Source organism: Macaca mulatta, chromosome 5, assembly GCF_049350105.2.
Source record: "Macaca mulatta isolate MMU2019108-1 chromosome 5, T2T-MMU8v2.0, whole genome shotgun sequence".
Lineage (NCBI taxonomy): Eukaryota > Metazoa > Chordata > Mammalia > Primates > Cercopithecidae > Macaca > Macaca mulatta.
Window position 1 is genome coordinate 151,080,915 of NC_133410.1, and position 14,926 is coordinate 151,095,840.

A 14,926-nucleotide genomic window follows, 5' to 3' on the forward strand; every position below is an offset into this window, starting at 1 on the left:
CAAGTGTGTTTTTAGATGGCAGCTGCAGGCAAGACAGACCCTGTGTGCAAGTGATGGAAAAGTAGCTGCTGCGCCGTTACGTCTTTGCCAACAACATTTCCATTCAATGTCAGGATTGGCTGCAAAGAATAACCTCCTCCATTCTGCTCTATTATACATATGTGTATGCTTTAGACAACTAAGCGAACAGTAGACATACATGATTTCTGCAAACAAGACTCACACGGACTTACGCTTTCAGGTATACACCAACTTTAGATGTATGAAAGTTAATAATATACTTTAATATTATGAGTGGGATTTCATTCTCGCTGATTTAAAAAAAAAAATTATGAAACCGCTAAAAATACCTTGTTTTTAATACATAGTTTGACTATATATAGAGACATTTCTATATAATATTTTCTTAATAGTATTCCTTTGCTATTTGCCTTCACAAATCCACAGTAAAAAATTAAAAAATCTTTATCTGTGAGTTGAAAAAACTGATCTCAATCATAGGAGGCTTTTAAATTCTCCATTTTCCACTCCCTTGGAAAAGTAGAGACTGTTACGTAAGCAAATATTCAAATAATTGTCTAAACACTTCTATAGAGAGATGGCAACACACCAACTCACAATGGTTTACTCTGTTCATCAGCTTATACATAAATGTTTCAAATTGGGATAAAAAAAGAGGTAAAGGGTCAATTTATTATACAAAAGTATAGGATTTTTAAAATCCTGACCTCATGGAAGTCAAGGATTCACTATGGTTGCAAATTCATCATCTTGGTAATTAAAGACAGGCCTGCTTTTGTCAATAAAGTTTTATTGAAACAGCTACAATTAATCATGCAAATATTGTCTATGAGTGCTTCTGTATTACAATGGCAGAGCTAAGTAGTAAGGACAGAGATCATATGCCTTGCAAAGACAAAAATATTTACTATCTTGCCCTTTAAGTAAAAGTTTTTGCTTACCCCTCAGGTAGGGCATGAATGAGTTCATATTGTATTTACTAATATTTTGTTAAAAATAATATATTTTACATATATATTTACTGTGCTTTACTGTGCTTAGCTTTATTGCTCTTTACAGATACTGTGTTTTTTTGTTTGTTTTTACAAATTGAAGATTGGTGGCAATCCTTCGTGAAGGTCTACCAGCTCCATTTTTCCAACAGCATGTGCTTACTTCCTGTTTCTGTGTCACATTTTAGAATTGTTGCAGTGTTTTCAATGTTTTCATTATTATATCAGTCATGGTGACCTGTGATCAGTGGTCTTTGATATTACTATTGTAATTGTTTTGGGGTGCCATGAACCACACCCAGAAGACGGTTAACTTAGTCAATAAATGTTGTGTGTTCAGACTGCTCCAACTGGTCACACATTCCACCATCTCCCTCCCTCTTCTCCTTGGGCCTCACTATTTCATGAAACACAAAAATACAAAAGTTAGGCCAATCTATAACCCTGCAATGGCCTCTCAGTGTTCATGAAAAAGAGTTACATGTCTTACACTTTAGATCAAAAGCTAGAAATGATTAAGCTAAGTGAGGAAGACATGTCAAAAGTCAAGAAAGGCTGAAAGTTAGGCCTCTTGTGCCAAACAGCCAAGTTGTGAATGCAAATAAAAAGCTTTTGAAGGAAATTAAAATTGCTACTCCAGCGAATACACGAATAATAAGAAAGCAAAACAGCCTTATTGCTGATGTGGAGAAAGTTACAGTTTTCTGGATAGATCAAACCAGCCACAACATTCCCTTAAGCCAAATTCTAATCCAGAGCAAAGTCCAAAGAGAGTTACTTCAATTCTATAAAGGCTGAGAGAGGTGAGTAAGCCAACGAAGAGAATTTGAAGCTGACAGACATTGGTTCACGAAGTTTAAGGAAAGAAGCTCTCTTCATAACATAAAAGTACAAGGTGAAGCAGCAAGCGCTGATGGAGGATCTGCAGCAACTTATCCAGAAGATTTAGCTAAGATCATTGATGGCGGTGGCTATCACTGATGAATGTGGTCTGGAACTGAATGCACAATACTTCTCAGGTATCCCTGTGTGTGTGTGTGTGTGTGTGTGTGTGTGTGTGTGTGTGTGTGTGTGTACTCCCACAGGTCCTATACAGAACAATAAATCAAAGGGACTTAGACACAGTTTGTATCTGCTACTCATTGGTTTACTACTCTTCACCAAAAAATGTTACAACTTAGTTAATATTTATGTTAAAATTTCAGATAATAGTTATTTAGTTTCCTTAGCAATGCAAATGACTATAATACAAGGTTTCTCAGGCAATACTTTTGTCTTTATGGATTAAAAAAAAACAAGCAAAATTTCTGCTTAGTGGTTCTTCCAGTTTGGATTTCCAAGCATGTAAATGAATGGTCTGCACTCTTTGCAACTATTGAAATGTAATGGTACTAAGGCACCTGTCATTTTCATTAAACAAGGCAAGAGTCTATCTGAATTGTGGGACTGGGAGGGAAGTTGGTACAAATAAAACACTTTCTGGGATCTGAGTAAAGGTAGTGGAAGAGCAGCTGAGAAAAAACCTCAGAGTAAAGCTTCCCCTGGAGATTACACGAAGAAGAATGCCTCGAATTCTTTTATAGGACAATTTCCCATTCTTAACATGCCTAATTTTTACATTATGGTACATTAATTTTACATCATCATATAATTTAATTTTTGTACTATATTACAAATATAATTCTTAAACTATTTTCTCAGTTGGATAGGATATATCTTCAAGTAGGATTTTCAAGAATGTTTTTGTATAATGGTTTCTGAGTTCTTGTATATGTCAGTACATCTCGCTTCATCCATAAAAAATTTATAACCTAACCCTATATAATAATGTAAAGCCACAGCCTTTTTCTCTCAGAAATCAGTAGATACTGTTCCATCGGGTTCTACAGGGAGGTATAATGCTAGCCTGATTTTAGCATGTAAAAGTAAAAACGAAACTGTAGACTCAGTAATTTTTTTAATGCTTTTTGTCAAGTTTTTTGCACTAACTGTTCTTCTCCAAGAACACTTAAAATTATTTAGTAATGTCCAGCTCTTTGTCTTGCACATCTAACATCTTCTCTCTCATCCATCTGAACCTTTTTTTCAACTTTCCTTAGCATTTAGGAAGAGCTTATTGTGTTTGTCTTCCACATTACAGACATGATGTCTTAGTGTTAAATCTTTTCTGCTGGCTCTGTGGATTTAATGTGGACACTGCATTTTAAAATTTCATTATTTAGTGCATTACACTTTTCTTCATGACCTTTTTTCTTTAGATGGTTCCCTTTGTATAGATTTCTTATTCTGTTTTACAGTAACTATATCTTCTTACACTCCACTGAGACAGCTGGCCAATTTTCCTACAAGCTTTTCCTATTTCCCCTTTGAGTCTCCAGGATGAATTTTGAAAATCTCCTTTTCAATATAAAATTTAAAACATTCATTGTTGAATTTCTAAATAAATTCTAATGATAGGAGATTTATACAGAAAAGGTATTGGAGAAAGGCAAAAGTATACAGCCTGGCCATCACAGACCCTGGTGAGTTTTTGGAATCTATCAGGTTTCTATATCTTTTGTTTTTGTAGAATTAAAATGTAATTTTCTTCTCTGAACAATTCCAGTTTCTAATTTTGCCTCTGGCAATGGAGCTTCATATTGGGAGGCGGTGTTTATTCATCTTTCCCAAAACTGCCCACCAGCCCCTTCTATGTGTTAGCAAATGTTTTGCTGTGAAGCATATGGAAATAACAAAAGAGATACAGAGAAAGTCATAAAGAGAATAGGGTAGGTGGATAATACTTTGATGTGTTAAAATAACAACAGTAATGACAGTGGCTATGACTACCAAAATTCAATAGCTTATTAGTTTCTTTCTCCTAATTCCCTACTCATTCTTTCTCCCTTGATTTGCTATCAATGAATGCAGACAGAAGGATATTAGTGAGAATAGAAGTGGACTTTGAAAATAGCACTGTGGAGGACTCAAAAGTAGCAGACAAGCATTAGAAAGACAGCTGCTCATCCTTTAAGAGGTTTCTAAACTGAAGACAAAAGACAGGGTCACAAGACGATTTTCAAATTCAAATAGGATTACTCTTTCTTTTCCTAGCTTGTTGAATTTTTTTAATGAAGTGGTGTTAATGATCCATCAACTAAGATTTTCAACTCAAAAATATTAGGCTAAAATTGGTTATTATGTTAAATACTATATATAGTATAATAATAAATGCTATGTTAATGAATATAAGTTAATGAATTTCAGTGTTTTATGACATGTCTTATTTATTTATTTATTTATTTATTTATTTATTTATTTATTTGAGACGGAGTCTCACCCTGTCGCCCAGGCTGGAGTGCAGTGGTGTGATCTCAGCTCACTGCAAGCTCCGCCTCCTGGGTTCACGCCATTCTCCCACCTCAGCCTCCTGAGTAGCTGGGACTACAGGTGCCCGCCGCCACACCTGGTAATTTTGTTTCTGTATTTTTAGTAGAGACGAGGTTTCACCACGTTAGCCAGGATGGTCTCAATCTCTTAACCTAGTGATCTGCCTGCCTCGGCCTCCCAAAGTGCTGGGATTACAGGCGTGAGCCACCATGCCCGGCCGACATGTCATTATTTTATATTGTCTATGTCTTCAAAGACATTTTATTTCAGTTATCTTATGTTTTATTGCTATATCATAGTTGTATATATTTTGGGGGTACATGTGATATTTTGATACTTGTATATGATGTGTAGGTCAGAGTAACTAGGATATTCATCACCTCAAAAATTTATCTTTTCTTTGTGTGGTGAACATTACAATTCTTCTAAGTATTTGGAATTACAGAATAAATTATTGTTAACTGTAATTAGAAATTTAGTTTTGGCTACATTAGATGTAGCTATTCTGGAGCCATTTAAAGGGTAAGCCCTAGTTCTAAATTCTTAAGTCTGCTTCATGTGGCAACTCTTCTTCTGTGTTTCTCAGGTCCTGCCTGTAATCTCATGCTTGTCTACTGAGAGTCTTTCCTTATTCTGCATAACTCCTGTGAGGACTAGCTACCGTCTTCAACCCCTCAGGATAAAAAGGTGATCATTACATGGCTCTAGTAGGAGTGATTCTTGGTGTCCAGTGGTCTAGAATGCAATCATGTTGGGGATAATGACTTCTAAAATCCAAACTCCTTGTGCTTCTACTGTAATATATAAGCTTGCTTTATGCTTCCAGGTAATGTGTTTTGTCTATTGCCTACTGTCACTATGTCTGTTAGGTAGGGATAATGTTGAAAACCCATTTCAGAATAACTTGGCTGCTACTTCTTGCAGTTGGCTCTTACGTAGTGTGCTTAGATTCCTGAGCATGCCATAGCTTCTCTTTGCCTGAGTCAATACGTGTTGTCTGATTTCTCTGGCTTTATGATCCTCACTCTGCTACTCTCAAATATTCACCTTTCTGTCTCATTTTTAGTGTTTATTTCCCTAGATGCAGATCACATTTTAATAATCCAGTTCCCTAATTTTCCTGAAATTGGGGTTCTGTTTTCGTATTCATGCAGTCATGCCTACCCTAACCAATTTTGTTAATAGTTGCCAATTAGACCTGCCCTGTCTATGGTGTCCTCACTGGCTTAGATTAATATGGAATCCCTGGGGACTTCAGAGTCTACCAAAAGAGTACAGTACTATTAAATAAATATGTGCACTAATGTGAGCATAAGGCAGGAACCCAAATGCTAGAAATTTCACACTCTGCTGTAGATTTCAGCAATTATAAAGTGTTAACTTTTTAAAAGTTGCTAATTTAATGAGATTTAGAACCTTAACAGGATTTTATATAATGTAGCATTCAGCATTTTTAATGTTATTACAGGTTTGTTTAAAAGGCAGAGAAACAAATTGATTAGTCATGGTCCAGAGATACTCTTAACAAGCAATAAGCTCTCAAATCCCTCTACCTTATTATAGCAACTGATTTAATTTTGTTGTACAATACTGTCTATTAGCATGGCATGTTTTATTCAGTCATCTCCAGTCGTTTTTAGACTAATAAATTTCTGAAAGCCTTACTACAAACGAGAAGTCCAAAGGTGAGTCAAATAGGAATTATTTCCAGAAACAGCAACCATAAGCAGTTGAGGAAAAGACACAAGAATTATTACAAGATCAAAGCTCAAATTATTGGCTAGATACCAAGGTATCCAAGAAATATAGCTCAAACCACAAATGAAAGTAACATATGTAATGTTAAATTTTCTAGTAGCCATATTTTAAAAGTTTAAATAAAAAAAGCAGATGAGGTTAACTTTAGTAATATATTTTATAAAACCTCAATATATCCAAGTTAACATTTTGTTATTAAATCATCTGCAAGCGTGTGCTAAGAATTAAAGATCTGGTGTGTATCTTACAGTGATAGAACATTTCATTTTGGATTAGTCATATCTCAAGTAATCGATAGTTACATAGGACTAGTGGCCACCATAGTATACAGTTCAGGTCTAGATTTTTACGTCATCATTATGCCTTTAGAAAAAATATTCTAGAGAAAAAATAATAATTGATAAGTATGTGAGGTAATGAAAATGTTAACTGGGTTCGATTTAGCTATTTCACAACACATACATATTTCAAAACGTTGCACAGATTATATATAATTTGTCAATTAAAAATTTTAAATGATATAAAATAATTAATATGAGAGACAACAGTTATTTTCTCTTACCTGCACAAATCTTCTTTAATGTGAAGGGAAATCAATTCCTTAGGAATATGAAAGGAAAGAATGCTCTCTGACATTTGCTCTCGAATTCGCATCCACTTATTGTCAGATGTGGGAAATCTATATAATTTACATACTGGGTTCTTTAACACTGGAAAAAAAAGAAAAAAATCATACTTAAATTCTAAGCAAACGCATGTCAGGCGAAGCCCAATTAACAAAACCATTAGTCAAGGTAACACTTTTGTTATTCATTTGATCCAAAATTTATTTTTAATCAAAATCCATTAGCGTATCTGAATTTCTAAGAATTTTATTTTGACTTTTTTTTCAGTAGCTTCTGAGACATATAATCTTTGTTAAATTAAAAGAAAAAATATACATCAGACTCCAAATCATAAATGTGGCTACTGTGGCTTTCTAATTTATTACCTATTGACTCTTGTCTTCTTCTAAAGTTTTATAAAGTGTATGTGTCTACAAATATACATTAAAGCATAAATATGTACACCTAATATACACTTTGAACAAATATATTTCTGAATTTCTTCTGATCACTTTTAGTCAACTTTACCTATTTACGTAGTAGGTCACAAACTTATATGTTATTTTAGGAGTTACAAAATGTCTTACTAAATGTTATTTCTTACATGTCAGAAAGGTTCACTCTTTTGTCTTAAAATCTGTTAAAATTCAAATACCAAGCATACTTTAGTATCAATGAGTCAATAACACACTTTCCTGAAACCACGTATTATCAGAAGCAAGGCAGAGGGACTGTGAAGAAACCGTATTTAGTATGTAGGGGAAAGTAACAAAGTCATGTACCCAAGAATTTTTTTAAAAGATTCAGAAAAAGCATATAGGATTAGATATTATGATAACATTCGATACTTATTAGTGAAGCCAGTACTCACACCACACTTTCAAACCATTGGGGGAGAATTTCATTTCCATTGCTCTTCAGCAATGAATGCCTATGTCACACTTACTTACACACCAAAGCTTAGCAGGCAATAAAATATCAAGTCAGTCACCAGTCAAGAATCTATGATTAGTTGACTTCAGTTTAAATAAAGCTAATTAAAAACATTATTTGATATTGAAGCAGAAGGCTTTAAATAATATTGAACATGGTATGTGGGCTAGATCTCCTCAATGTACAGGGAAAAATTCTTTTCAAAATTTTACAGTTTGTAAGAACACCGTATTTCATTCGCTACTTGGGTAAACATACATATTTTTGAACACTGAAATGAGGATCTATTCATCCATTCCTCTGCAATCATCCATTCTCAAAGGTACACTCGGGACATTATCATTATCAAAACTAGTACCATAATGGAAACTTTGATTTCGAACATCCCGTTCTTCAACCACCAGATTCAAAACTTCTAGTACACTTACAATACCTCCTGCCAAGAATTAGAGTGCTCACTTTTCAACAGCACCAACAGAAGCCAGAAGAAAGTACACTATTTCTAGCATGTTGAGAGAAAATACTGCATTTTAAAATCTAGAGTGGTATGCCCCTAAAGATTATCTTTTGAATATAAGCACAATATTTAAATGTTGTCAATTTGGTTCTTTACAGAATACATACTTAGAGTTTATTATCTTTACTTTCTTTCTCCTGAAATATAAGGACTTACAGCCGATTAAGAAAAGAAAAAGTTTTATTCATTTGTGAAGTGACAGTGTTTCAAAGATATAAGAATTTGATTACTCCTTCTATTACAGTATCTCTGGAATAGGAAGAGAAAAAATATGTACTAAATTCGTTATGGTGTCCATATACCAAATATGGGATCTCATGAATTCCCAATATACCTAACATGGTTAGGAATATGCATGCATCATTTTATGGTAAGACAAACTTCAGTCCTTAAAATGGCCAAATTGTTTCTTATTTAGCAACATATATAAATATTTAGTTATTTGGTTTATCTAGACTCAGTATAAGTGCTATTTTTTAACCTCTTTTTTTTTTCATGATTACACAGAACTTTTGTATCGCCTAAAGCATGGTTAAAAATCCTTGGATTTTGCTTGCCTTTTATATATACATCAATAATAATTTTTTAGAAAAGTTGTATTTTTAATTATGTCACAAAATATAAAAGTCTTCATTTTCTCTGTTGATCTCAAAACAAATCCTTCTACTTTTAGTTTACTGTTTTCTCATATATATATATATATATATATATATATATATATATATTTATTTTTATTTTTATTTTTTTATTTTGAGACAGGATCTCACTCCGTCACCAAGGCTGGAGCTTAAGTGTGAGCTCAGTGATCTTCCTGTCTCATCCTCCCAAGTAGCTGGGACTACAGGAGCATGGTAATTTTTTTTTTTTTTTTTTTTTTTTTTTTGTGAAGACAGAGTTTCACCATTATTACCCAGGCTGGTCTTAAACTCCTGGACTCAAGCTATCCCCCCATTTCGGCCTCTCAAAGTGCTGAGATTACAGGTGCAAGCCACCACACCTGGCCCTATTGTTTCCATTCTAATACTCTTCAATGCACTCTGAACATAAACCTTTGTTGAAATAGATTAAGCAGAAATCAAAGGTGGTTTGATTAATGAACTCCAGAACTCTCCTGTAACTACCAGGTACACAGCATCCAAGGACTCTCTGGGAATGTTGCTATTTACAAAGAAAATACTTGGAACAATTTAAAACCCAGGCACTTTAGTCATGCAAAAAATTGCCAGTGTGGTTGCCTATTTAAATTTTGTGGTATAGGTTCTGATCTTTTGAGACTCATAGGTCTCCAAACATTAGTAGTAAATTGCATATCTTTATCATTATCTCAATGTAGGTATAATGGAATCTACTTTGCAACCCAGTTTGACCCAGCAGTGTTGCTTATTAAACACCTATCATGTCTGAAGCAAGTATCATAAAATGCAGTATATGTATGTATCATATGTATCCTGTGTATCATAAAATGCAGTATAACACAGTATTATTTTTAAAATGAATAAATTGGGTCTGAACTTTAAATACCATGCAAATTTGTTGCACTGGTTACACAAAGAGCAAATAAAACGTTCTCAACTCAAAATTCTTGATGGTCTGATGGCGGGGAGGTTTTGCTATCGTCACATAAAAGAAAGGCATGGTACTCATGTGTCCAGTATTGAACAATGGGACACAAAAGATGAATGTTTTGTCAACTTAAAAAAAAAGATTATTCTCTATAGCATACACACTCTGCTCACACACACTCCAGCTGTGTAAATAAGCAAATGACTGTGAATGACTTTCATCTCTGGCTCTCCACTGGTGGCAAGTATTTATTCATGCAGGAGATGACTTGCTGTCCATACAATAGGCTTATCTCAATAACAGTAACTATGTAATACCTATTATAAGCTCTTTTTAAAGAGAGCCCTTTGTGTATTCTCATCTTCATTTTTTCACAATTGCCATACAATTGCTAAAAATACCATGTAACCGATTAAATCAAAAGAAAAGTAGTTGAGATATTTTAGACCATATCATTGTATTGTGATAACAATGTGAGTAAAGCTCTGAACTAGTCCAGATCTTGATTGACACATTCCTCTTGAGGTCCACCCCTTGAGATCTACCCCTTGAGATGAACACATAGAAGGAAAGTAAATGGCAGATTTTTCTTTCCTTTGAAATTGCAGCACAACTCAAATTTCTATATTGTTTCTCCCAGACTGTAATAGGGACATTGAACAAGGTAGCATGCCACCTGCTTTTTCATGGGATTCAGTAATTGTGAAAGCCAAACTGCTGCAGTTCTAAATTATCCAAAGTAAGGATGCTGAGGAAATGTTCAACAAAGCCAACATGGATAAAAAAGACTACTGCTCAAGTAACTTTGGAGCAGAGAAGATAAACCAAAGAGATACCATAGAGATGGCCTTCTCTCTGCTGTTTCTGTAAACAAAGCTATGCTAGCAATATCAGTGGGTTCACTGGACAAGAAATTTTGGAAATACAGATTCAGGGTCCAGGGGATAATCAAAAAGCTCAAACATTTATTTCACCAGGTTATCGTTTATATGTTTCTCCAGAGGAAGCTTATCTGCGATTATCTTCACATACTTTCTTGCTTCCAGTACATGATAGAAGCAGCATATTTCAATGAATCCAACTTGATTGGCTTCAGGCCATACAGATTCATTATTGTACTACACTGCAGATTCTTGTAGAGAATCTATTCATTCCATAGTTTTAATTATGTAGTTGTTTAATTAATTATTCAGCTACATGTACCTATATTGCCTATTCTCCAAAAGCTACATTATACTTTCTAAGGATAAGTCTGTAATCCAATTAGATACTGACACATTCTCATTTGTATTTGAAAATATCTTAGACTTAAACACATAATAAATGAACGTTGGCTCTTTTAAAGATTGGATGAGCACTGAGAAACCTAAACAGAAATTACAAAAACACTATCCTTAGCATGGCTTCAGAAAAGTGAGGGTAAGAAAAACCTGAGAGCAACTCAGAAAATACAGCAAACAGATACCCTGAATCCAGCCAAACTCACGAGCTCTTGGCCAAAAATAAGAAAAACTATTACAGATGTCGTAATAAAACACACATGCATTATTTGTCTACAGTTGGTGACAACTGAATTTCACCTGTAGAATTTGGATTTTAGATCCTGGGTGGTTAGAAAAAGGACTGTCCTTAGGTCTGTTCATTGTGCTTCAGTGAGTGAAGGATACTATTTGTAAAGCTAGAAGCTAGCTCCTATGTCGTGCTGAGAAAACCAGACAACCTGTACTCTACTGCACTCATCAAGTTGTTTCTTGCCAGTATGCCTCTGGTCAAGGCATTCCATGCAAATCACAGGAACTCCCCACTTTCCTAACCATATGTAATCATCCTATAAACTTAGCTCAGCTATCGCCTCCTCCAGGAAGCCTTCTTCAGCTTATACTACCTCCCTCCCTATGTAGATGTCTCTCCTTTTTACATCACACCGCCATTTCTATCATGGATCTTACCGACTGTACTACAGTAGTCTGTTTAGTAGTCTATGTCTCCTGCGGGAATATGAGCTTTGTGTGTGTTGGGGGAAGAGTGGTGGAGAGAGCTGTGTAGTTTTTCTGGTTCTCTTTTTTTCCTCCTGCACTTACCATAATGCCCAGTAAATAAAACATACAGAAATGCGTCTTAGATCTTACGACTCAGATGTTTCTCGTCATTACTCTCCCCATGAAGAGAGCAGGTAGGACACCACTAATTGTGGAAATTGAGAGGGGAAAATGCAAGAAGGAAGAGTATAATTAAAAGCCCCAATGCAAGAGAGAGCACAGGGACCAGAATCAGGGAAAAGATTAACCATAACTGAAAGATCCCTTCATGTTCTTCCACAAAATGTAAACTTTTTGACTATTATCACTTTCTTGCCCATATTGGTTTTCTTCTCGTTTACCTAGAGGAAGAGGAGGAGATAAATGGACTTACAAAGATAGTTGAAGCATTTAAAGTCGTCTAAGAGATGGTCCTATTCATTATTAGATAGCGAAGTTTACCCTTCCCTTTGAAGCTACTTAACATCTTAAGTTAAATATTATATTAGCACACAGTAATGAAAACATATGGAAATTTCAAAAGAGCAAAGCCAGTGGATCGCAACACAGTTGTTAAAACAGCAAAGGGCAAATAAATCTAGGGAGGAAGTAAAAAGGATCAAGGGCCAATGTTATAAACCAAGATGGCCCCAAATTTTACATACCAGAGACTTACAACCACTGAGGCAAAACCCATTTAAATCACACGGAGAAAATATATTTTGTTAATATAAAATGAATATCATCTGATATTCAACAAGGTAGTGAATTTAGTAACGCATGAATGAAAGGAAAAACAAGGAAAAACTTGGCATTTGCTTTTGGCTGGAATTCATCAGGACTCAAAATGAGTACGGTAGGGACTAGTTTTGACTATCTTAAAATATTCTGAATCATGCATTGCTTTGGATGGGGGTGGTAATGAGGAGAAAGTTATCTCAATATTTAGCTTAATTGTGTGGTATTGTGAAAGTCAATTAAAATCTATGGTGCTACATGAAGTAGACCAAACTTTATTATTATTGTTATTATTATACTCTTAAGTTCTGGGATACATGTGTAGAACATGCAGGTTTGATACATAGGTATATACGTTCCATGGTGGTTTGGTGCACCCATCAACACATCATTTATATTAGGTATTTCTCCTAATGCTATCCTTCCCCTAGACCCCACCCACTGACAGGTCCCAATGTGTGATGTTCCCCTCCCTGTGTCCATGTGTTCTCATTGTTCAACTCCCACTTATGAGTGAGAACATGTGGTGTTTGGTTTTCCGTTCCTGTGTTAGTTTGCTAAGAATGATAGTTTCCAGTTTCATCTATGTCCCTGCAAAGGACATTAACTCATCCTTTTTTATGGCTGCATAGTATTCCATGGTGTATATATGCTCCCCCACTTTTTTTTTTTTTTTTTTTTTGAGACGGAGTCTCACTCTCTCTCCTAGTCTGGAGTGCAGTGGTGCAATCTCGGCTCACTGCAAGCTCTGCCTACTGGGTTCATGCCTCAGTCTCCCAAGTAGCTAGGACTACAGGTGCCCACCACCATGCCTGGCTAATTTTTTTGTTGTTGTTGTATTCTTAGTAGAGACAGTGTTTCACCATGTTAGCCAGGATGGTCTTGATCTCCTGACCTTGTGATCCACCCGCCTTGGCCTCCCATAGTGCTAGGATTACAGGTGTGAGCCACCGCACCCAGCCCACATTTTCTTTATCCAGTCTATCACTGATTGGCATTTGGGTTGATTCCAAATCTTTGCTATTGTGAACAGTGCTACAATAAACATACACGTGCATGTGTCTTTATAGTAGAATGATTTATAATTCTTTGGATATATACTCAGTAATGGGATTGCTGGATCATATGTCTGTGGGCCACATAAATGTCTTCTTTTCAGAAGTGTCTGTTCATATCTTTCACCCACTTTTGGATGGGTTTTTTTTCTTGCAAATTTGTTTAAGTTCCTTGTAGATTCTGGATAGTAGCCCTTTGTCAGATGAATAAATTGCAAAAATTGTCTCCCATTCTTTAGGTTGCCTGTTCACTCTGATGATAGTTTCTTTTGTGTGCAGAAGTTCTTTAATTTAATTGGATCCCATTTGTCAATTTTGGCTTTGGTTGTCATTGCTTTTGGTGTTTTGGTCATGAAGTCTTTGTCCATGCCTATGTACTGAATGGTATTGCCTAGATTTTCTTCCAGGGTTTTTATGGTTTTAGGTCTTATGTTTAAGTCTTTAATTCATCTTGAGTTAATTTTTGAATAAATTGTAAGGAAAAGGTCCAGTTTCAGTTTTCTACATGTGGCTAGCCAGTTTTTCCAACACCATTTATTAAATAGGGAATCCTTGCCCCATTGCCAGTATTTTACTGAGGATTTTTGCATCGATGTTCATCAGGGATATTGGCCTGAAATTTTCTTTTTTTGTTGTGTCTCTGCCAGGTTTTTGTATCAGGATGATGCTGGCCTCATAAAATGAGTTATGGAGGAGTCCCTCTTTTTCTATTGTTTGGAATCATTTCAGAAGGAATGGTACCTGCTCCTCTTTGCTTGTTTGTGTCAGGTTTGTCAAAGATCAGATGGTTCTAGACGTGTGGCATTATTTTTGAGGCCTCTGTTCTATTCCAATATATGTGTGTGTGTGTGTGTGTGTGTGTGTGTCTGTCTGTTTTGATACTGGTACCATGCTGTTTTGATTACTGTAGCCTTAGAGTATAGTTTGAAGTCAGGTAATGTGATCCTCCAGCTTTGTTCTTTTAGCTTAGGATTGCCTTTGCTATATGGGCTATTTTTTTGTTGTTCCATATGAAACTTAAAGTAGTTTTTTCTATTTCTGTGAAGAAAGTCAATGGTAACTTGATGGGGATAGCATTGAATCTACAAATTACTTTGGGCAGTATAGCCACTTTCATGATATTAATTCTTCCTATTCATGAACATAGAATGTTTTTCCATTTGTTTGTGTCATTTCTTATTTCCTCTCAACAGTGGTTTGTAGTTCTCCTTCCAGAGGTCCTTCACATCCCTTGTAAGTTGTATTCCTAGGTATTTATTCTCTTTGTAGCAATTGTGAATAGGAGTGATTTGTGAATCACTCATGATTTGGCTCTCTATTATTGGTGTATAGGAATGCTTGTGATTTTTGCACATTG

The 14,926-nt window shown here is 35.3% G+C and overlaps 1 protein-coding gene across 8 annotated transcripts in view; it reads right to left on the reverse strand.

Annotated features, from left to right (window-relative positions):
• The window catches only part of INPP4B (inositol polyphosphate-4-phosphatase type II B), an 813,118-nt gene that overhangs the window by 199,487 nt on the left and 598,705 nt on the right, over positions 1 to 14,926 (reverse strand). For all 8 annotated transcript variants that reach the window (XM_001091644.5, XM_015139258.3, XM_028848782.2 and 5 more), the window contains one exon: positions 6,703 to 6,850. In XM_001091644.5, the coding sequence (XP_001091644.5) occupies positions 6,703 to 6,850 (148 nt within the window). The remainder of the gene's footprint in view (positions 1 to 6,702; positions 6,851 to 14,926) is intronic.